Source organism: Microchirus variegatus (assembly GCF_963457635.1).
Source record: "Microchirus variegatus genome assembly, chromosome: 1".
Lineage (NCBI taxonomy): Eukaryota > Metazoa > Chordata > Actinopteri > Pleuronectiformes > Soleidae > Microchirus > Microchirus variegatus.
In genome coordinates, this window is record NC_139802.1 from 21,721,829 (window position 1) to 21,747,347 (window position 25,519).

The 25,519-nt window shown below is 40.6% G+C and overlaps 1 protein-coding gene across 1 annotated transcript; it reads right to left on the minus strand.

Annotated features, from left to right (window-relative positions):
• Window positions 1-3,503: 3,503 nt before the first annotated feature.
• Window positions 3,504-25,190, minus strand: phf1 (PHD finger protein 1; the record flags this gene model as incomplete). Its single annotated transcript, XM_083886740.1, has 14 exons — window positions 3,504-3,891; window positions 4,869-4,955; window positions 5,526-5,641; window positions 8,604-8,682; window positions 9,948-10,079; window positions 13,226-13,293; window positions 15,470-15,593; window positions 15,741-15,809; window positions 17,362-17,457; window positions 18,758-18,906; window positions 19,404-19,498; window positions 21,471-21,557; window positions 24,945-25,026; window positions 25,113-25,190. 14 exons carry the CDS (start codon window positions 25,188-25,190, stop codon window positions 3,504-3,506), a joined length of 1,650 nt encoding a protein of 549 aa, XP_083742866.1.
• Window positions 25,191-25,519: the final 329 nt, after the last annotated feature.

Genomic DNA, 25,519 nt, shown 5'->3' on the forward strand with positions numbered 1-25,519 from the left:
TTTTTATTATGATGATGATTTACTCCTCCCCGTTTGTGTTTTAAACTAGTCGATATAACCTACTGTATAACAAGCACTTGACGGGTATAGACATACCATAGAAAACACACAGATACATTCATCACCATCGCCTAGAAAGGTGCCGACAGCACACACCCTTACTAATGAGCTAAGTAGCCTCTGAGGATGATGACTGAATTTAAAATGTGATCAATTCACTGGCCTGAAACGTTCAACAGAGTGTTTGAATAACATCTGAGAGGTATGCATCGGTTTGAATAACCATATAAATGCTGTGTTTGTTTTATTGTTTTTGTTTTTTTGTCCAACTAAACCAGTGATACATACAGTCTCTCTCTGTCTCTTGCTCCGGAGATAAAAGTGACAAATGCGTCATATATTACGTCGTGTAATTTTTTATCGAACAGATTCACTGAAATAAACCTCTGTATAAAATATAAACTCTGAAACTCGCAATACAGTTTTCTAGATTTACGCATCACCTTTTATACACAACGTCGGCGCCCGTCCGCTCGCCGCTGGGAAAGAAATAAAAACGGAAAACATTTCAGGATAAGCCACAGCCATGTTGTACCTTTTTAAAATTTGTTAAATTTTGAGTTTGGAGTCTGGCTTTGTATATCCAAAGTCAGAAGTGGAAGTGACGCCACCTCAGTTATCTCGACGCAAACATATCTCGGGCTAGCTTTTGTGAACCAGCGTTAGCAAAACCTGTCAAGAACAACACATGTCCACATATAAAAACTAACAAATTTTGCGGACGACAAATCGTGGCTCCCTAATGTTATAAAGTCGTAGCAACCTCACAAACCCGACACAGGATACAAAGGGGACCGTACCTATGTTCCCCGCTTTGTATGTGACCGGGGAACATAGGACCCTTTCTCTAACCCTGACCCTAACCCTACCCTCTTTCAAAAAAAGGGTCCCATGTTCCCCTCTCACATACAAAGTGGGGAACATAGGACCTTTTTTGGGAAAAACGGGGAACATAGGTACGACCCCATACAAAATGGCTGCCGCTAAAAGATGTTTTACTTTTACTGCAAATTCAATTTCTTATTTGTTTCATGCTAAGTCAGTCATACACATACTACTGTCCACTTTTCACATGTAGACATGTTTCTACAATGTTTTGTGTAGAAAATACTGTATAGAGCCTTGTTTTCTACTGCTAGGCTATTGCTAGCAATGGCTAAAACTAGCTAGCCCATGATACGTTGGGAAAGAATTTTCTGAGGTGACGTCACTTGGACTTGTGATGTAAATAGAAGGCAAAAACCATCCTCATTAATCCGATCACATGTAGATTGTTCATATTGTCCTTTTGACCGCATAAGATCGGGTATCTGACGTTGCGTATTTTTTCATGAACAAGATAACATCTGACTGCACATATTTGTGTGCTGTCAACATGTTTGTAAGATTTTAAAACATTCGAAAAAAAAAAATTATAGGAGATTCAGTAGCTACCAATAAATCTACCTATTGGTGCAGATAAGTGTAAAAGAAACCAACATATGTTTGACGTGTTTTCCTCTAAATTGGAACATAATTTACTAAACTGACATCATGTTTGGAAGAGGAAGAACTGAAACTAACAGCTGAGACCATTAACTCATCAGGAAAATGTTTACTGATGTTTTAAATGAAGTGAATAAGTAGACACTGGGTTCTTTTTGCAGCCAGCAGTCGCCCCCTGGTGGCTATACGATCTACATGTGATCAGATCACTCAGGACGGATCAGGTTCTCGTGTCGTCTGTGCTGTGACTTTGACAACAACGGCCACTGACTCTTTATGACATCGTAAAAATCCCCCACCCCCCAAAAAAGGCATTCTTTCAAAATAAAATTCCATCCTGATAACTTCAAGCACACGTTTCAGTGACACACACACAGTATTTGTTTGTTTGTTGATAGTTTGGAATGTACAGTTCGGTCACAGTCCTTTTCTGGTTAAATTCAACCGTTTACCCGGTCGTCATTTACGTTCCTTTGTGGCAAAGATTGCGTCAGTCGTCCGCCAGGTACGTAAACTCCCGTATAGGCACTATGCAACCACGTCGAAATCAAAATGAAATCAAAACAAAAAGTTTTCAGGTCATAGCAATATATTGTGAATATATAATTCTATCTATAAAACAAAAGCCCTCTGGTGGCTCCTATTTCTAATACGTATAATAGTCTTCATGTAAATTATGTATGACAAAACCTAACATAACAAATCGGTAATCCTGCGTTTAACGTGTATACAATCTTTTTATTAACACACCGTGATGAGAAAATGTGCAAAAACACCTCCAGAGGATTTGTCGTTTTTTTGGAGTCGCAGTCGACAAAGCAGCTAACATGAGATTGAATTAAAGAAAACAATTTTCGCCCAAAAATGTGTTTTTGATATTATTGGATTCCCAACTTGCCACCATAAAAACAACAAACCTTAAATAGCACTTGTGTCCATAAATCAGTCGTACACATAGTACGGTTTCATTTTTATCAGTAGACCTGTTGCTACACAGCATTAGCTTCCGATTGAAATATTTTAGACTAATCTTTGGGGACGGTGACAATGTGGAACAAAGTGAGACGTCCACCAAACAGAAGACGCACACCTTAAGACTTAAGACATGTAATTAAGTGACGTAATTTTGGTTTAGAAAATTGTTTTCCTTACACAATGTAATCAAGAAGAAAAATTATGTGTGTAAAACAAGGTTGGGTGGAAGTTAAAGCTGATGGATGGATGTGCTAGCTCCTGGTTCAATTTCCATTGAAAGCATCAAAAATAACCATATTTGGAAGGGTGTGGGTGGAGCCAGACAGTGTCCACGCCCACAGTACATGTGCTTTATGGTCATTTTGACTGTGAACGGAACCATATTTTACAAAATGGAAGTTCTACGTGAATTGTGTTGGGGATTTGTTTTTTTTATTTACTTGTAGATAAACCAGGAACATAGCTACCCTCTACTGGCTATTCACGAGAATGCAAGTTTCAGATACTTCAGCGTTGGCTTCACCGTCCACACCGTTAACAGCAATTTAGTGTCTTTGTGTTAACGAATTAGACATTTAGCTGTAACGTTCTTCACAGGGATGGTAAGAAGGTTTTTTTTATATATATATTTTGCGAAACCAAAACTTGACAAATCACTTGGGAGGGTTTTTTTTACGTTTTCTCTCATAACTGTAAAACATGATCAATGCAAAGGCATATTCCAAAAGTTTAACAGTACAAATATCAGAGAACCACTAGCAAAGAGGGACATTTAGTAACGAGTAGTGAGGTTACAGTGATGCAGTATAGAGGTGATACTATTAGAACAACCTGGATTTTGTGACGTGTGGGGACATTTGTGGGTGTGTGTGTTTTGCTTGTACTTTAAACACTGCCACATTATCACATACACAGTATTACAGTGGCAACTGCAGAACAGTCAGAACAGCGTTTTTTTCCCCGTTTTTTCCGCTCCTCGAACCTCAGTACAAACCCACGTTCTCCCACTCCACCAGGTACTGAACCTTCCCATCTGGTGTGACGCGTCTCGCCAAGATCCTCACGGCCTCCCCTCCGCCCCAGCCCCTGGCCACTGTCCCACTGCCACCTCCGACTCCCATCCCCCCTCCTCCTCCTCCACCTCCTTCTCCTCCTTCTACCCCGCCAACTCCGCCCATGCCAGCCTGGTAAGGCGGCAGGTCGCGCAGGATGAGGGGCTCCGGCTGCTTCTGCCCCGGCTGGTGTTGTTGAAGCTGGTGTTGGTGGTTGTGATGGTGCTGATGGAGGTAGTGGTGGTGGTGGTGATGGCTGCCGTTGGAGCTGAGGGGGTATGGGAGGCAGGGCGGTGGTAACCTGCAAGTGTCCTCCATACTGGGGAAAGAGATGGGTGGTAAGAACAGGGGTCAGGAACAGGCGCAGTGCACCGTCGCAGTAACCCTAACCCCAACCCTAACCCTAACCCTTAGCCTAACCCTAACCCATTTTCAATGTAAAGTAATATAAAAGGAACTAGGACTGGCAGACGCAAGCACACAAGGTGGGGAGTGCAGTAATTCCCTGACCAGACTTGTGAATCCGTGAAACATTTCGACAACCTTTCGCCATTGATGTGTCACTCATGTAGGTAAGGTTTTGTGGGCTAATGTGGCCCCTTGAGCAACACACAGGTTCGGGACCTAGTCTGATTTCGCATTTTCGCCAGACCTGACCTTCATGCCAAGTTTCAGGAGTGTTTATGCCGCCTCAAAAATGACCGCAAACCCACGGATATACAGTAATCTGAAGGATTAACAATAGGTTTGGGTTTCTGTTCTGACCCCTAACTATCCATAAGACTTGTATACATGCAACCTTTGGTGATAATTTTTGTTGCTGTTGTTCTAATTCAGGCAGTTTGGTCTCCATGAACAGAAATTATTCAACGTTATTTGTATGCCGCACAACAAGAAGAGTTTATTCGTGCAGTCAAACTGGGTTTTTCCCACTTCTGAACATTAAATCACTTGTCATCACAAGTCACACAATTAGTGTATTAACTTTTGACATAAACATCTAGATTCATCACTTATATTAAAAAATTTGACATAGAACTACATTTTTTAGTATAATTGAGATTTAGATTACGTTTCATGCATTTTTTAAGTGTGCGAATACGGCTGTAAATTTGTCATCGTAGTTAAATGTGTTGAATTCAGCGACCTGTAAAAGTGTGAGTGAGCAGGCAAACAGAATGACTCAGGCTGTGTATATATGACTGGATGAACTGTAAATCGTGTATGCATGAATAGCTTAATAGCATAATCGTGGGAAAACGAGGACGATAGATGAGGAAGAAGAAGAAGAAAAACCTGTTGTAGTGATGGAGAGTCCTGGACAGTGCAGCGTTTCCGTTGTAAGAGCTGTGGTAGCAGCCATACATCCGCTTAGGAGCAGAGCTGCAGGAGACACAAACAGAGGTTGATGGGAATTTCAAGCTTCAACTCCGAGATATTATGTCAGTATAAACAGGAAGCTGATTCTCTCCTCCTTTGTCGAGTTAAATAAAGTAGTGATGAGATAACGCAGTAAAAGATGTCTAAAAGACAGGAGGCGCTAGAGCTGAAGATGCTGAGATCTTCGTTGGGAGTCACCAGGATGGAGCAGGATCAGAAAGGAGCATATTTGAAGGACAGCTCAGGTTGAACAGCTTGGAGATGAATTTAAGAGACTGGTCACGTACAGAGGACGGACAGAGAGTGGTGTTGGACAAAGGATGTTGAAGAAGGAAGGAAAAGACGAGGAAAGACCACAGAGAAGGTTCATGGATGTTGTGAAGGAGGACATGAGGACGAGGATAAAGATGGAGGCAGATGATCTACTATGGTGTAAGAAGAGAGAGAGGTGAGGAACAACATTGGTGGAAAAACAAGAGCAGGCTCCATTTCTAACCATCCAGACCATAATGCACGCCTGCAGTTTTAAAACTTAAATGAGAGTTTCCAAGGCTCATAAAACAAAGACATTACCTCAGATGAAGCTCCTCCTCTGACTTCCTGGAGTTGTAAAGGTTGGCCCCTCCCATATAACCATGGCAACATGGCAGCAGCTCAATAGGGTTGGCAGCGACTGGAGGTGGACAAGCCTGAGGACAGGACACACACACACACACAGAGGAGATAGTGTCTCCATGCCAGTGTTGATCAAGTGCTAAAACCTTGGTGCTCACCGACGCGTCACGTTAATTATACGTGTAAAATGTCAAGTTTATCCATAAATATTCAAAAAACCTTTAACCCAAGGGCAAGAAAGAGCAGATTAGTCTGTCAGTCAATACTGACATCATAAAACGTGTCAGTCACATTATCCTGAGGCTCATCAGACACAGCTGTCTGCACACATATGCTCCACGGCCAGTTCCTTGGGTATAGTTGTTTAAACCTATGGTTTGCTATGGTTCATAGATATCCAATGAGCAGCAGTTCTCTTCCTAATAAACTGGTCAGTGATTATTTTTGTGGCTGTTAATATAGATAGAATATAGAAACTTAATGTCCAGCACAAGTTATTGCAATGTTTTTTGTGCTTAATTGTCCAAAAGTGAGAAAATAAAAGGACGTCAGGCTTCAATCATGACATAAACAGTGACAGGATTCCTCTCTCTCTTTAAATATCAAATAAAAAAACATCATAAAGTTATCTCTTTCTCTCTTATGGGTAAAAAAAAAAAAAAAAAAAAACATACGTCAACCAAAATGCATTCTGGTCCCTTACCAGTTATCCCTGAAATGTACTATATAACCAAAACACAAATATGCGAATTAACTAAATTAAATGAAATAATACAATAAAATAAAAAATATCTAATTATAATGAAACAAAATTATCAAACAATAAGAAACGATACGATAAAGTACAAAAATATGTAAAAACATACGATAAGATACAAAAAGATGCAAAAATATACCATGAGGTACAAAAAGATACGATAAGATACAATAAGATTTAAAGTGATGCAAAATGATAGGATAACGTACAAAAAGATACAAAAAGATACAAAAAGATGCAAAATGATACGATAAGATACAATAAGATGCAAAAAGCTACAATAAGATAAGATAAAGTACAAAAAGATACGATAAGATACAAAAATATACAAAAGGATATGATAAGAAAACATCTTGTCTGTAAGAAACGTGTGAAATTGCAGCTGGCTGTACTGCGACACATTATCCATTAATTGTTCAGTTGCAGAAAGACAGCAAAATATACGATAAATAAGATAAAAATGTATATAATAGAAATACTTTATCACTCTATGTCAGCTGGGATTAGCTGGAGGAAAAATCGTTAGACAAACGAGTGAGAATTACAAAATAAAGATGGGATTATCAGAGCCACCTCTACCCTCGCTGCTGGACTCTCCTCTACAGTGAGAGATTATTATTATTATTATTATTATTATTATAGTCTTGTGTCTGCACCTTTAAGTGGACGTACTCTGTCAGTGCTGCACTGTCAAGGTGCCAGCGCCACCTGGCCAAACTGTAATCGACTGCAAAGTGCATTTGGACGTGATCCCAGACTTTACAGATCAGCATTTCTTCCTTCCCGTCTCACTTTCCCCTCGCGCGCTACACACAAAACCTGCTCCTCCAACACAACACGGACGGGAGATTAGCATCAATCAGAGACGACACGTTGGGAGCCGAGAGCGACTTTATCACCGGAGCATTATTATTGTTCCAGGTTTAGTGTTAGTAAAAAGTGCACATGCACGGATCAAAGTGGTGTGTGTAGGAGGAAGAGGAGGAGGAGGAGGACACGGAACAATGAGCCATGGAGGTTTTAAAATAGTCACATATGCTTCATGCGATTTTGCCGGTTTGTGCCGCGGTGATCCGCCGGGGATTGTGTTTTGATGATCATGAGAAATGCACCGCCGAGCTGCAGATGTTGATGAAACACATGAGTGGGTTGTTTTTATTTTGTGCAGATTCTATTTGAGCTGTACATTTATTTTGTTCTAAACTGAGCTAATCACACACACACACACACACACACACACACACACACACACATATGTCACCTCCACCTCTACACAGCATTTAACCCTTTAACACCTCAAAATGTCTGTACATTTAGATTTATTTTAACCATAAAATTGTCAGAAAATGTCCTGTGAGTCTGTGTTTTTGCCCAGTTTTCCAGAATAACGTTCAATATCAGTAATAAAGGCACGTTGACGTGCGACTTCTCAGCTTTTCAGAAACCCGAGGCATTTTTTCATAGCTAAAGGAAACACTAATAAGTGATAATAAGAAAAAATCGAATTATAATGAAACAAAATGATCTGCAAACAAACACATGAAACAGTAAGATAAGATACAATAAGATACAAAAAGATACGATAATATAAAAAAAGATGCAAAAAACATATAATAAGCTGCGAAAAGATATGAAAATATACAAAAAGATATGATAATATACAAAAGGATACAATAAGATACGATAAGATGCTTAAAGATACGATGAGATATAAAAAGATGTGATAATATAAAGGAAAGATGCAAAAAGATATACAATAACATGCAAAAAGATACAAAAAGATACGATAATATGCAAAAAGATACCATGAGATACAAAAAAGATGAAAAAAGATACGATAAGATACAAAAAGATATAAAAAGATACGATAAGATACGATAATATGCAAAAAGATATTAAGAGATGAAAAAAGATAAGATACAAAACGATGCAAAAAGGTATACGATAAGATACAAAATGATACGATAAGAGACATAAAAATTAATTAATTGAAAAATCAATTTTTCAGAAACCCTCTAGATTTTTTCCGATAGCACATATCGTTGCCTAACGTGCAGAGCGCGCTTGAGCATAAACATTCAGAACATGCTTCCGTTGCTTCACTGAGGTTTTAAAAGCCACGTGTAGATGGATGCAGACTGCGTAATGAACCTTCATCACAGTGTATGACTGACAGCGAGCTGTTTACCTGACTGACATTTAAAAACAACGGAAAAAATAAAGGGAAATAAATAATAATCAGAGAGCCCCAGACCTGAGCTGAAGACGGAAGCACTGACCTGTGTCTCTATGATCCGTCGCTTTGATTTACGCGACTCGGACCCCGCCACTCTCCTCTGGCAGGGCAGTGACAGCGGGCTGGAATAAAACAACAACAACAACATGATGTATAAATTAATATGAAAATTATACATTTATGCTGCACTTTCTTTCTTTATTGTTGCGTCTACTGGAAAACACGGGAGGCATACGAAAGCAGCAACAGTGATTTACTGGACGACGATCGCAAACTGTTTATTGAGATCAAATTTGCCCACAGTGTGAGCCCCACGTCATCGACTGGGGAGATTGAAAACCATTGAATGTATTCACGGCGTAAAACACAAACATGAGAAAACACTCTTTATCACCACATTAATCCCGTTTCCTTTTTATGAAAACGGTGACTAAACCCCCTAGAGGCTGAAATGTCTAATGACAACCAACTGATACAAGAAGAGATAACGTACATATATTCATTTTTATGCTATAATTAGAGCTGTACGAGTAGGAGGAATTTAAATAAGCTCTCTCTATATATATGTATATTGTCTTGAGGGACAATGCTAAAGACCGTGGAGTCATGAAAATGAAAACAATTCATCCACAGACTTTGCTCTGATGTGTTTTAACTGAATGACGCTCATTATGATTAGATATCCAGTCTAAGAAGCTGATATTATGGCTCTAAGGGTTTTTATATTTTTGTACAATTTTTAGATGCAGAATAAGCAATTCCACCCATTTTCGGGGGTTTGTCTGTTCACCTGTAATGTTTTAGGATGATTGCACCTGATTGTTTTTGTTCAAATGAAGCTATGACGTTACTTTTGAAGAAATAACGCCACAGAAGACGGGTTTTGTTCGTCGTCTTACGCGTTTGTCGAGTCAAAGTTATGATTCATTTTATATCGCATTTTTAGTCATGATTTAAAAAATAGCGATAACTGTGCAGAAATCATAAAATAGAACTCTTTTTTGTAAAAAAAATGTAAGTTATAAGACAACTCTATGTTGCACATTCTTACGTTTAAACGAGTTCTGAGCGTTAAATTACAAACATATGGCTCCTTCTGTGCAAACCAGGTGTAATTCTGCCTGAATAAGTGGCAGTTAAACGCGATTCAATCATGGAAATCTGTGTCCGTGAGATCTGCAGACTCTAGGACACGTGCACCAGGGTTAGCTCACAGGGAGGCTTCGGCTCTTCCAGCACAACATTGAAAACTGCCGCCCTTTGATTCCTGACTTAATTGCTCGAGTGTAATAACCACACGTCCCGAGGGGAATCCAGGAAATCTTATTCAGACATGAGCCCAAGAAAATGAGAGCGAGACAAAGAGATACGCTGTCCTTACTCTGACCTTCTCCTGTGTGTGATGTTGATAGGCGGCTCGGTGATGAGCGGCGACGAGTCGGACGTCAGCGGAGGCGGCGCTCGGACCTGGAGCCCGAAAAGACACTTCTTCTTCTTGATCTCCTTCCCGGATACAAATCTGCGAGCGACATCAAAGACACAGCATGAGGTAACAAAGTAAGCCAAGGCTGCGCCCCGCGGCTGTGTTTCTCACCGGAGTCATTATCACTTCATGAGTTTGTGAAATTTTCTTATTCCTCTTTGATGTTCGGGAAAAGAGTTCAGAAGATGTGTGTGTGAGAATATTCCTTTACGTATAAAGTATTAACCTGAGGTTTTGGTTGACCAACAGTTTCAGTCTCAAACATGCGGCACACGGACCACATGTGACCCACCAATCGATTTCATACGGGCCGTCGTATACCTGTAGATTCTTTCTTTGCATAAATGTGTTTTTTATTGTGAAATATCAAAGAAAACATGTCTATTTTTTTGTCATGTTTTTTTTTGTTGCACAAAACAACACTTTTTCACTATAAGGACGCTTTAACGGCACACTATTTCTCCATACTCATATTAAGCAACATGTGCATGCTGACAAAAACATGGCTTTTATTGTTCCAAAGGTCAATTTGACCTTTGACCACTCACGTCAAAATTTGAATCTAAGCGTGAACAATTGTGCCAAAAAAATGTATGATATAAACGTAATAGGCTTATTAAACTACATATATATATATGTACTATATAACTTTATTTTAAAGAGATTACACACATACAAACAAATTACTTTTTATAAAATTACTCTACAACATAGTGGAATCACATTTACCCTTTAAGAGCCTTTTTTTTTTTTTTTTGCTAATTTTAAGCATAAAAGGGCCAGAAAACATCCTTTCACTCATTTTTTTCTAGAATAACTTTGTAACACTTTCCTGCATGTTAAAATACTGTTTTAACTATTTAAAATTAAGAAAAACAGTATACAACATATTTAAAACAACATTCATTTGAGTTTTTGTCTCGGTGTCCAAAAACAGGCTAGGTCTTTCCAACTCTCTCTTCTCTAGCGCCGCCGACACCAATTCTCCGGCTTCCTGCGACATCGCGAATGAAATTACCGTAATAACCGCATGTTGGCTTTGACGTGCGACTTCTCATTGTTTCAGAAAACAATTGCGATCTTTTCCAATAGCACAAACAGTGCGCAAAAGTGTTGTCTGAGTTACGCAGGGTGTTAACTTACATTTTAATTTCTTTGCGTAAATTGGATACGTGGCAAAATTTCCTAAATAATTAGAAATCGTACGTTCTTGCAATGACGAGAAAGATGCAGGCTCCCCCTTGTGGCACTGTACTGTACTACATGTCCGCAATTGTCCATCAAGTGTTTTTACCATAATGTGGAATAAAAGCGTTAAACATAACAATCTCTAGACTCCGCCCACAGCAGTTGTAAGCATAGACACTGATCAGGGGCCTCATTTATAAAACTGTGCGTAGGACCGACGTCAAAATTAGCGTACGCACGAAGCACAGAAAGTGCTTACGCACAAAAATATCCAGATTTATAAAACAGTGCGCACGCACGTCCTACGCCGATTTCCCTTTATAAATCACAATCCACTCTAAATGTGGCGCACCTGTTTGCGGGTCATACCACGCCCATATTTGCCGATAAATATTCAGAGAAACGCCCCTCATGAATATTGATTCATGACTGAAATCATGCAGAAATCGGAGAGAAAGGCCAAATAACGTAATTTCACGAGGTGGAAGTACTTGTCAGGGAGGTGGAGAAGAGGAAGGCTATATTGTTTGGTGTTCTAGAGTGGCAGCATGTGGCGGATAATGTCAATGCTGTTTCATCAGAAAGTCGGAGTGTGGCCGAGGTGAAAAAAAAGTGATCAGACATTAAAGTAGACGCAAAAAAGCGCCTGGAGTCACACAGGCAGAGCGTCTGTGCCACGGGCGAGGAACGGGCCAACCGGAGCTCACCCTGCTGGATTAAAAACTGGCGGGGATCATCGGGGAATCCCTCCTGAGTGGAGAGGTGACGGAGGTGGAGGGGGACGCCCATGCAGGTGTCGCGCCAATGTAGGTATCCCCGACAGAAAGTGTTGCCGCGGAGAAACAGTGGTGCGCTTGCTTTCACCCAAGTAAATTAAAACAATTGCATTGTTTAATGATGTATTTTATGTATACTTCACATACTACTCTATAACGTCTGGCAAAGATATGGGGGAAACACATTATTTCAGACTGTTTACCTGTCTGCCATAATTTGTATTCCCCCATATTTTCGGCTAGAATAGAAGAAAGCTGTTCATAAAACCAGAGGTTATAGAGTAGTATGTGAAGTATACATAAAATAAATCATTAAACAATGCAATTTTTAGTTTTAATTTACTTGGGTGAAAGCAAGCGCACCACTGTTTCTCCGCCTCCGCCTCCGCGGCCAGGGTAAACACTTTCTGTCGGGGATACCTACATTGGCACAACACCTGTCGCCAGAAACCCGAGTGTTGTGAGCACTTGGAGCAGGGACTGGCACGGCGTGGTTTCTGCGGGTGCTCCTCTCTAAGGCTGAGCCCAATGCCGCACACAGATCCAAGAGGACAGCTAACAGTGCCAAAGCATTGTGCGCCATGACGCATTGTGAGTACCTGCCTTTATATGCCCATCGATTAGGTATCTGCTACACGTGTTAGAATTACCCTGATATCAGTGAATACATAATTTGCCCTACTGTTGTCTTACTATTGTCCTAAATCATATGTTTCCCGTGTGCACTCCAGGGAGTAAGTTTGTTTGTTCGTTGTAGAAATGTAGTTGTTTTTATCCATTTCTTGCAAATAAACTGTTCATATATGAGCGGTAATATAAATTAATTTATTTTAAACGATCAGTTTCACACATTTCTCCCGTTTCTTTCTTCTGCCATCAGTGGCGCAGTTTCGCTTTACCCCAGGTATGTGCGTACGCATGGGTCAGAGTTGGCGTGGAGGACCGCACATTTTCCCGTCAAGTTCTCTTTTTATAAATCCCATGGTTTGCGTAGAGAGTGGCGTACGCCTTCTTTTGTGCGTACGCAACGTTTATAAATGAGGCCCCAGGAGTCTTTCACTTATGGTCAAAATATAATTTAGTACAAAGCCGATGAATTGTGTCGTCTTATACGACAACAAAATAACATTTTAGTTTCTCGAACCCTGTGTTGGTGGAGTCGCTGCAGTCAGAGGAGCGGCGGGCTGTTTATTCCTCTCATCATATGCGATGCCTTACCTGTCCTTGTGGGAGTTCAGAGCGTTGAGGAGATCGTGACAGCGGTCCTGCTTCGGCGTGTCGGAGAGCTGCGGGGAGAGGACGGAAGGGAATGGGAAAGTCAGAGCCGTGTTTACACAGCGGACAGCCGTCATCACACAGAAGAGCCCCCCCCCCCCCCCCCCCACACACACACACACTGCATAAACTCTCTCTACGACAGCAGTAATGTCCAGACGGAGGATGACTCGTTGTAGGTGCAATGTCATGTGAAGACATTTTAAACAGCTTAAAGGAGAAGAACATTTTGTTTACTGTATGTGTTGGAAATGTTTGCTATTACCTTAAATGCTAATCCTAGTCAGCATCACCATGGTTACATACGCTACATCCATACCAGGAGAAGTTGATCCTCTCTCTCTCTCTCAAAAACAGACCAAGCAACGTTTTTTTAAAAACTCTAAAACTATGAGTGGTCATTTGAAAAATGGGGGTGTTCAAGTGTGCCAGAGTAAACAGGAAGTTGATCCTCTCCCTCTCTCTCTGTTGTAGTTGTTTACTTAAATGCTATTAGGTTAAATGCTAATCCTAGTCAGTGTCACCATCACCAAAAACAGACCAAGCAATGTTTTATAAAACTCTAAAACTATGAGTGGTAGCGTGCACGGCTGACATAGCCACAAAAAATGCTAATCCTATTCAGCGTCACCATGGTTACATATGCTACATCCATACTACTGTGTTTTCATTTGAAAAATAGGGTTTTAAACTCCGCCAGAGTAAACAGGAAGTTGATCCTCTCTCTCTCTCTCTCTCTCTCTCTCTATCTATCTGTTTACTTAAATGCTATTAGCTTAAATGCTAATCCTTGTCAGTGTCATCAAAAACAGACCAAGCAACGTTTTTTAAAAACTCTAAAACTATGAGTGGTAGTGTGGACGGCATACATAGCCACAACAAAAATGCTAATCCGAGTCAGCGTGACCATGGTTACATACGCTACATCCATAACACTGTTTGCATCTGAAAAATGGGGGTTTTCAAACGTGCGAGAGTAAACAGGAAGTTGATCCTCTTTCTCTCTCTCTCTCTCTCTCTCTCTCCCTGTTGTAGTTGTTTACTTAAATGCTAATCCTAGTCAGTGTCACCAAAAACAGACCAAGCAACATTTTTAAAAGCTCTAAAACTTTGCGTAGTGGCGTGGATGGCAGATGTGGCCACAAAAAATGCTAGCCTTAGTCGGTGTCACCATTGTTTCATACTCTACATCCATACTACGGTGTATATATACTAAGTTGATCCTCTCTCTCTCTGTTGTAGTTGTTTACTTAATTGCTATTAGCGTAGATGCTAATCCTAGTTATGGTTACATACACTACATCAGGGGTCACCAACGTGGTGCCCGCGGGCACCTGGTAGCCCGCGGGCAGCCAATACAGTGCCCGCGGGCTCACTTCACTTCACCTCACTTGCATGTATCCGTATGATCTGTCAGTAAAATATCTTTGATATTGTTTATAAAAACTGGTAATTGTTAGGAGTAAGCACTGGAAGGAATGTGTATGCAGTTGAATGCATAATATTAATCATTTAAATGGTAAACAAACAAAAAAATATTATATGGTAGCCCTCCATATTATTTTTTACCCTTAAGGTAGCTCTCTGACTCAAAAAGGTTGGTGACCCCTGCACTACATCCATACTTCTGTGTTTTCATTTGAAAAATGGGGGTTTTCAAATGTGCCAGAGTAAACAAGGAGTTGATCTTCTCTCTCTCTGTTGCAGCTGTTTAGTTAAATGCTATTAGCTTAAATGCTAATCCTAGTCAGTGTCACCAAAAACAGACCAAGTAAACTCTAAAACTATGAGTCGTGATGTGTACAGCAGACTAGCCACAGCAGAATTTACGTGTTTTTAAAGGAAAACAGAAAAATATATATAGCATATATATATAGCACTTAACTTTACCGCCAGAAAATATAAATATATATTGTTGGAGAATCGCTGAATAAACGATTTTGAGTGATTAAGAAGCAGCTAAAAAAGTATTGAAATGTTTAACTGACGGTAATAAGTTCTTCCAGTCTGAGCTCGTGTGGAGGTCACACTTTCTCCTTAGCATTAAGTTTCACTTTAATTCTGGCTAATGGGCTTTATGTCTCAAATGCACAAAGGCTGACTGCGGCATTGCACATCATTTCATCATCATCATCGCAGCGCTGCTTGCTTGAACGGCGAGGACGGAGGAAGGGGAAATATCAATACCGCGCCCAGGAGCAACGAGTCCCAGTTCTCATTGGTGAAGGACAGGATCTCATGGTCGAAATCAAAGTACTTCCTCTTGCAGCACAGCGAGAGATGGTAGAGCACTAAGTGAGCCAAATCCACCCTGCATTTTAAATGACATAGGGGGAAAAAAGTTAAGAATGAGACGATAAAGAACGAAGAATGACATGAATATTACAATATTAGTGACTTTTACATGAGTTCCCCAAACTTTTAGAATCAGAAGTAAGTAGAAACTAGTTTTACTCACCAGGTCATGGGAAGTCTTTGTATTGTCTCTGGTCCCTTTGTACACACAGAACACTGGAACTGGTAAAACCTTAAACAGAAACGGTAGACAAAATAGAATTACTCAATGAATCCTCAGAAAGTGTCTCTGATTTTGCAGCTTCTTAAATGTGAATATTTTCTGGTTTCTTTGCTTCAAATAACAAAGAAATCGTTAAATCTGAATAATTTTGCTTTGTAGACAAAACAAGACACAGATTAACATTTTCCAACATTTCCGGGCCAAACAAGTACTTGGTTATTTGAGAAAATAATGAACAAATTAACTGATTATAAAAATAATATTTAGTTTGTGAAACAGTTGACGTTCCAAGACATTTCTTTTAAAAATTTCACGTTTGTGAAACCATTTCTGACAAAAAAAAAGGAATACAAAGAATTCCACCAGGCAGCCTATTTTAAATAATAATGTCGTGAAAATCATTCGTATATGTCGCATATGTCAAAGGTCGGCAAGTACGTTTGACCTAGGGTCAATTTCTTTCTAAACAATTGAATATTGAGCCAAAAAAATTGTATCTTCATCAGGCAAAACCACTTTTTTTTCTAATCTTGTACCAAAAAAAAGACTAATTTATTAAATGTATCATTTAAAAAAAGTAACAAAGACTTAAAGCGTGAATGAAACTTGTTACAAGACTCTTATAAGACACCAGCGTGTGCGAGATGCTCTTAAACAAACTATATTTTCCCCTTTTTTCGTACTAAATTACTGCTTCTTCTTCTCTGAGCCAAACATATGCGTTGTGTTTTATTGTTATCTTTTAAACCAAACACGTGTCAGTTAATTGTCAATTTTAGCAACAGAATTAGTTAATAAAGTCTCTCAATTCTGGATGTAATTGATCCACCAGTTTCATCTGTGCAGTCTTTCTTGTCCTCATTTTCCCCCTCAATTTCCCCCCCCCCCCATTTTACCATATAAATCAACCCAAGCTGAAAATAAATGGACAGGTGCGTCTGTTCCACTATAATAATATTCTGTCCCAGTTGACCCTGAAGCTCGGCGCCCACATTGTGCGCATCTGTCCTTCTATATGCATATGTTCACACTCGAAGGTCACGGGGAAGACGGCAGCTCGCGCTTACTATTCCGACTGTGAACGCCGTCTTCTTTACTTTTGCCTCCGTCCACACAGATGTTGTACCAATCTGTCTTCACTCTGCCTGACTGCCGATCTATATTTAATCCACCTCAAATCCACGGAGTCTAAAACAGGACAATTAAAACACATCTTGTACTCGCATAAAATAACATTTTATGGCGTCACCTGAGAGAATTGTAGAGGAGATTCTGACTCAAAAACTTTAAATTGACTCAATTACAATTCAACCGTCACTCAGTTGGTGTCATAATGCATTTAATAATATGAATAATTTAATAATAACAACTCTGTGTCACTGCTCTTTTGCTTCTCTCAACAGTTTAAATAAGTACTATTGTATATTTTTGAGTATTTTTATCTTGTATTTATCAGGTGCAAGCAGAGAGGATCTGAAAAAGCCTTAGCTCCCCTCCCAAAAATGTTTTGATCAGATTATATTTTGGATTATGTATGTATATACACATGTATAACACACACCTGTCTCCATACAGTAAGGGCTTGGTCAGGCACTGTGTACAGGCCTCATGGAACCACTGACCACAGCTTCCACACTGCAGCATCTTTAGGTTCCACCTGCAATTCAACAAGAAAACACCAAGACACATAAATGAGTAACTCAATCCGATCAATCAATCAATCAATCAATCAACTAATCAATTAATTAGTTAGTCAATTAGGAAGGAAGGAAGTAGCTAGCTAGGTTCCCACTTAACTATCGACAATCTGGTGGTTGCTAGGTAGGAAGGAAGGAAGCTAGGTTCCCACTTAACTATCAACTATCTGGTGGTAGGTAGGTAGGTAGGTAGGTAGGTAGGTAGGTAGGTAGGTAGGTAGGTAGGTAGGTAGGTAGGTAGGTAGGTAGAGAGGTAGGTAGAGAGGTAGGTAGGTAGGTAGGTAGGTAGGTAGGTAGGTAGGTAGGTAGGTAGGTAGGTAGGTAGGTAGGTAGGAAGGAAGGAAGGAAGGAAGGAAGGAAGGAAGGAAGGAAGGAAGGAAGGAAGGAGGTAGCTAGGTTCCCACTTAACTATTGACTATTTGGTGGTTGAAAGGTAGGTAGGTAGGTAGGTAGGTAGGTAGGTAGGTAGGTAGGTAGGTAGGTAGGTAGGTAGGTAGGTAGGTAGGTAGGTAGGTAGGTAGGTAGGTAGTTAGGAAGGAAGGAAGTTGGAAGTGGGAGCTAGCTAGGTTCCCACTTAACTATCGACAATCTGGTGGTTGACAGGCAGGTAGGTAGGAATGAATGAAGGAAGGAAGTAGCTAGCTAGGTTCCCATAACTATCAACTATCTGGTGGTAGGTAGGTAGGTAGGTAGGTAGGTAGGTAGGTAGGTAGGTAGGTAGGTAGGTAGGTAGGTAGGTAGGTAGGTAGGTAGGTAGGTAGGTAGGTAGGTAGGAAGGAAGGAAGGAAGGAAGGAAGGAAGGAGGAAGCTTGGTTCCCACTTAACTATTGACTATTTGGTGGTTGAAAGGTAGGTAGGTAGTTAGGAAGGAAGGAAGTAGCTAGGTTCCCACTTAACTATCGACTATCTGGTGTTAGGTAGGTAGGAAGGAAGGAAGGAAGTTATGCCAGAGTATGCAGAGAATCAAAGTATGAAAAAATGCTTCAAATCCTTTTTTAAAAAATCTCACACATATTCTCTCACTGACGATATCTGTATTCATCGAAGATCACTCACATATCATTCCATCAAATAAAAAAAAATAAAAACAAACCCTAAGAAATCTTCACTAATGCCGTTTGACGCGTTTGACATCCGCTTTGCTGCATGTAATTTACAAATAATCCGCAGGATGACAGGTGAGGATAGATTAGATGGAGAAAACCTCTTTTGTCCTTTAAACAGCCAACACACACACACACTCTCTGCAGTGTCACTCACTCTCCAGGTCCGGCGCAGTAGCAGTAACACTGCTGCTGATTGGTCAGATGCTGCGGGTCCCAGTCCAAAGACGACAGCTGGTACGGGAGTCGGAGTTTCATGAACTGCATGAGCCGGGCGAAGCGTCCCCGCTTGAGGGCCCCGCCTCTCTGCAGACACAGTTTGAGGAGAGAAGTGACTGATCAGTGACCGGCCCTCAAATCATGGTCGTTGTCAGAGCCGGCAGAGGATGACAAATCCACACGTTTGCTGCGGGGCGAGAACAATTCGTCTGGGTTTTTATTGTAGGTCAGCGGTGAGAGATAGAGTCCGAGGCGGCGGAAGTCTGCACAATGTGACGCTGACGTTGAGCGATTGACAATTAAGCAGGCGCTTTCTCATCTTACATCTACAGAACTGGAGCGCACGTGATTGATTGACTTTAAATGTTCTCGCCTCATAACTATCGACTGCTCATGATTTCCCAGGCACAATGTAGAACATCTCATATCGGAGTCAATAGCGAGGGTGGGGAATTAGCGTTCTCCTGCCTCAGATAAACACATTACCTGCCCCGTACACAACAGATCGCTGACAGCAGAGCGTGACAGATTTGACTGGATTTCTTTCAATATTAAACGCTGAATGGGATTTTTGCAGCCCTGACCTTGGTTGCGACGGCAAAGACGCACTGCCGACATATCCACGAATCGCTGTCGGCTTCCGGTTCAATGGCTGGCGTGTGGCACTCTGGATGAAAACCTGTAATGGGAGAAAGGAGGCAGAGCGTTTAATGCGCGTTTGCCGCACAGACTGTTTGAGTGACAGTAATGGCAGAGCAGCTACAGATTTAGAGCTCTTCTGGGTGTGTGTGATTTTTTTGCTGTTGTTTCAGCAGAGTGCAGAAGAAAGAAGGGGAATTTGGATGTTCTTCTTCAAAATAAACCAGAAATGTCATTCTTCTACCACTTTATCCTGCACGTGATCACTGGTGACATAGGGCGAAAGGTGGGCGTACACCCTGGACAGGTCGGAAAATCCATCACAGGGACACATAGAGACAAACCCACCATCAATCCTGAGTGTCCAATTTGCTTAATCCCCAAATCTGTATATTTTTGGACAGTGGAAACTGAAGAAAACCCAATGCGCAGATTGGCTCTTGTTCCGACCTCGGTCACAAACCTGGGGTCTTCTTGCTGCAAAAGTTAGCGTGCTAAACACCACACAAACGAACCATGTGGCCCCACAAAATATAGCCATTTCCAGCAGTGTCTGGAACAATTAAGTCTTACAAAAGAGGAATAAGCTACATAGAAGTAGGCTTGGAAAGAACTCCACTCGACAAGAACAGTGGACTGATAGAGGGCGAAAGTGCTGAGGTGGATCCAAGTGCAGGGTAGGGGTTAGCGTAAGAGCTAGGACAGAAGATGCTCTTGGAAGAGCTGGGTTTTCTAAAGCTTCTTGAAGATAGACAGGGAACTCCCCGTTCTGGTATCGCTCAGTAGGTCATTGGATTGTCTTGTGTGGGGTGTTAGCAGCGCCAGACGACAATCCTTTGATAAACGGAGTCGTCGCGGGCTAACATGAGCCTTTAGGAGAGCGTTTAAGTCGATAGGAGCAGACTCATGAAGTACTTTGTAGGCTAGCATCAGTGGCTAACCCTAACCCTGAGGGTAGCCAGTGAAACTCAATGTACCTCAACCAACCAAGTTGCCATGTTTACATTTTTGCGTCACCTGCATCCAATAGCTGTCTACCACACTGATGTCCACTCACAGGTGCCGAATTTTATCGTCAATTTGAAAATTGAACATCAAACCTAGAGACCACCATTTCTAGAGTTGCATACAAAGGCAATTAATTTTCCAACCAGGCTTCAATAGTGAGCGGCTCATTACTGCCACTCGCAGGTCAGTCTTGGACATGGCTCAAGAGGACCTTATCTCACCGACCATGAGTTGGTGTTTTAAGGGACTTTGTGGACATCGTTGCAAAATATACCATTAGTAGCGACTCTTGGGGGGCCACTTGTTATGTTTTATTGTTGTCCTGCAGCACAACACCACTCATAAAGGGGCCCCATTAAGGGGGTTTGAATGTAATGGTGGTGAGCTGCATATTTGGATCAACATTGAAATTCTACCTGGGGGACCCAAGCATTTGCCTCATCAGTACACCTCTGGTTACAAGCAATTATCCTGTGCCAAATTTATATTTTATATTAATATCCTAATAATAGTCATCTATTGAAATTAATATACTTATTTTATAACTTCTCTTTCTATTTGTTTCACTCTGACCTTTTTGTTGCTGTAACTAATTAATTTCCCAGTGTGAGATCAATAAAGTCTAATCTAATCTGATCAAATCTAATCTAAACATATAGTGAAGCTGAGGAAGAAGGGTCAAACATGAGAATTTTCCGTTTAACAGCTGTCGTCTTTAAAACCTTTTAAAGTCACACCATCATCTTGTAGCATCAAAGACACTGAGTAAATTTCCACGTTGAATCAGCAACTTGTTCATTCTCATTCGAGTCAGGACTCAGGTGCAACATCTTGAATCTATCATCTGTGATGTGTGGTTTCCTGTGTTGGTATTTTCTTTTTTTTTTTTTTTTTTAAAGAGCAACACTTATTTACCACGCTTTGTCAAATCTTCAAGGTCAGTGCAGGCACTCGCTGGAGAAACCACCGCTTCTGACAGCGGATGATGAGGCGTGCTTTCTTACCGTGGCGACATTTGAGACAATTTATGAGGGGTTCTTTAAGAGGCGGAGCATCGCAAATACAGCAAACTTCTTCCACTCCAGCAGCAACTGACACAAAAAGACAAAGAAAGAAACACAGAGAGAGAGAGAGAGCAGTCAGTGGGATTAATTTATGTATATTGATTCACGTCCTTGCCACCTCATTGATTTCAGTGTCTCCTGCACCCTTTCAGATTTCACTCTGCTTGATGGGCAGATATTCAGCATGGTCCTAACAAGCGTCCAACTTCCCCTCTATTTGATCTTAGGAGGAGTGGAAGCAAGGGGGTGCCATTTCCCCCCTGAGGAGTCATTAGTCTAATAAAATCAGAATGTGGCCAATCAGAATAACTCGGGGCTCACGGCGTCATAACCATAACACCTGTTATGTATCTTCGTTTAAACGCACCACTTAAGACCACCCTTAAAAAGTAACACTTTATTATTAATACATAATAAAGAATTATGGAGAGGTGATAACACAGTGTTCACACACTGATAGTGTCTCACTATTTGGCAAGATCCTGCTACTGCTGTGTATACGACCCTTTCATTTTAGTAGTCGCCTTTTTGTTCAGCGTAAAACAATGCAAATGTGTGGGCTCACTATTTGGCAAGCAACACATCACTCATGGCTCACAGCATCAGAACCATGAACGTGATCAGATTCTCTTTTCTGCCTTTTTGTGTTTGTTTAAATGGTACCACTTAAGACCACCAACAGAATAAAGACATATGGGCTCACTATTTGGCAAGCAACAAATCACTCAGGACTCAAAGCATCAGAACCATGAACGTGATCAGATTCTCTTTTCTGCCTTTTTGTGTTTGTTTAAATGGTACCACTTAAGACCACCAACAGAATAAAGACATATGGGCTCACTATTTGGCAAGCAACAAATCACTCAGGACTCAAAGCATCAGAACCATGAACGTGATCAGATTCTCTTTTCTGCCTTTTTGTGTTTGTTTAAATGGTACCACTTAAGACCACCAACAGAATAAAGACATATGGGCTCACTATTTGGCAAGCAACAAATCACTCAGGGCTCACAGCATCAGAACCATGAACGTGATCAGATTCTCTTTTCTGCCTTTTTGTGTTCGTTTAAATGATACCACTTAAGACCACCAACAGAATAAAGACATATGGGCTCACTATTTGGCAAGCAGCATAACCATGAGCATACAATTATATTTTCCTCTTAAAAAGTAGCATGTTATTAATACATACAAGACTTGCAGAGAGGTTATAACACAGTTTTCACATGCTGGTGAAGTGTCTCACGATTGGGCAAGGTCCTGCTGCTACTGTAGTTACTTACTTTTAATTTAAGCAGAGAGATAGTATTTGGTGCCTTTTTAGTTTGTTAGGTGTAAAACACAGGCTCTCTATTTTGCTAGAAACACATAACCCAGGTATCACAGCATCATAGCAATGAATGTGATCATACTCTTTTCTGCTTTTGTCAAGGCTACCCTTAGAAATTATTATAGAGCGGTTATAACACAGTTTTCCCACACTGATAAAGTGTCTCGGTGCAAAACATAAAATAGAAATATGGGCTCACTATTTGGAAATCAAGAAATCACTGTTGTCCTTTTAATCTGATGTGTTATAGCATCTTATTAAGGATTTATAAAGTGTAAAGGACCGAAGTAAAAAATATTGAATGTCCAGTTTATTAGGTACACCCATTCAACTGCTTGTTATCACTAATACCTTAGTAGTCAATAAAACTAGAGAAATTCAATAAATTTAGGCATGTAGACATGGTAAAAAACGAGCTGCTGAAGGTGAAACTGAGATTCAAGTTATTCAGGAAACAACGTTATCTCATCTCCAGTGTTTACACACAATGGAATGAATAAGAGAACATGTATATCTATTTATATAAAATATGAGAAAATATACAATTTGAGCAGCAGTTCTCTGAAACGGTTCTCACAGAGTGAAAAAGCTGTGTTGATGCCAGAGGTCAGTGGAGAATGATGAGACTGTTTCAAGATGATGGAAAGGCAGCATCAACTCATACATGTACTTGTTACTGTGAACTCGCTATCTCTGAACAAACAATAAGTCCAACCGTGAAGCAGATGAGCTACTGTGATCTTAATAAATTGGCAAGCGAGTGTATTTAGTCATTGTTTTAGTTAAAAGTGGTGCTGTTTTAATCTCAATAGAAACCACTCACACAGTGGAGTTTCAGCATGGACTCAAACACTTTCAGTGTAAGTAGGTCCTTAGCACTTCATGAATCATTAATGAGATGTGATAACATTTTAGATTAAAAGGGCAACAGTGATTTGTTGCTTGCCAAATATAGAGCTCACGTGTGTAATGTGTGCCTTACACTTTACAAAAACGGGTCTAAATACTGACTCATTGGGTAAGATACGCGTAACAACATCTTGCCAAATAGTGAGACTGTGTGAAAACTGTGTTATAACGTGTCTAAAAGAAGGAAACACAGATTTTAATTTAGTCTATAACAATCTAAGAATACATAGAGTTTTCCATTGCTTGAGAATTAAGTTTGTAACCGCTCACTCACCGTGCACCAAAGTCCATAGAGAAAATCAGTGATTCTACGTCACAGCACACAGGAGCTGTTTATCCACTGCTGCCTCCGATCGCTAAATCCAAACATGTTCAATCGTGACTTCTGAATTTGAAATCCTTTGTTTGGGTGCACTGGAGTGACACAAATGTGACAAATGAGGCGGCCGTGGACCAAATCAAAATCGCTGATTTTCTCTATGGACTTTGGTGTGGCAGAGTGAGCGGTTTACAAACGACAGAAACCTCTCATGGTGAGATAAGGCAGTCATTAAGCATATTCTGATACTGCATACTCATCTAGACTACCCCTGTTTTATTATACAGAGGTTATAACACAGTTTTCAGACACCGATAAAGTGTCTCAGTGCAAAACATAAAACAGACATATGGGCTCACTATTTGGCAAGCAAGAGATCACTGCTGTCCTTTGAATATGATGTGTTATAGCATCTTATTAAGGATTTGAAGGATATAAAGGATTTATAAAGGCTTGGATTCTTTTTACTTGGTGAGCTTTTTGTGAGTGGCTGAATCATTTTAAGTCATTGATGAATCCTTTTTTAATGGTAGACTTATTAGTAAGTACTCATGCTGTACTATTTTGGAAAATTTGGCAAAATAATTGTGAGTTGTGACAATTATTGCAATTGTGAGAGTGGATTCAGTTCAATATTTATTGCGTAAAAATATTTCAAATGTCACATATCACACATTAAATCCTCTATATTAGATTGGAAACGATCAGGTAGAGCTGTTTTCAGTGTCTGTGCAGAGTTCCAGCGTGGACACCTTCAGTAGTGAGCTCGGTATAGTTTCACAAACTTCAACAGGAAGTAACTTTCCCAGCCGGCATGTGGAGTTTTTTTTTTTTTTTTTTTTAAAGTTCTACTCACACGTGTGAATGTCCTTCCTCAGCACCCAGAACTCGGAGTTGTCCTCAAACCTCACCAGACAGCACTGCTTGACTCCGTCCACCTGAGAGGTGCAGGTGAGCGGAAGGTTTGAGACATGAAACACGACCAAAAAAGAATTGGAATTCTCCTCAAAACACACACACTTACTCGTTTCACATTGCCGAGGTACAGTAGTCCATCACTCCATCGAGCCAACACATCATCTCCTTCACTTACTCCCCCCATCCTGAGCAGAGAGAGCAGAAAGACAGGGAGAGAGAGAGGGAGAGAGCAGGGGCTCGTGTGAAATGGAAATCCGATTTATTCGATGAATACTTTGCTGCCATTGCTGACAGAGGGGGTTTATGGCCCCGGCGTTAGAGGCTGCCGCTCAGACAGATGGGTTTTCATTGCAAAGGGGGTTAAAATGTTCTTCTCTCCACCACCACCACCTCCTCCTCCTCCTTTCAGACCGGAGCATTTAGCAGACAGCCTGTTATCCACCACAGTAAAAGATGAGAGTGTGTGTGTGTGTGTGTGTACACAAGCAAAAGACAAAAAAATGATTAATGCAC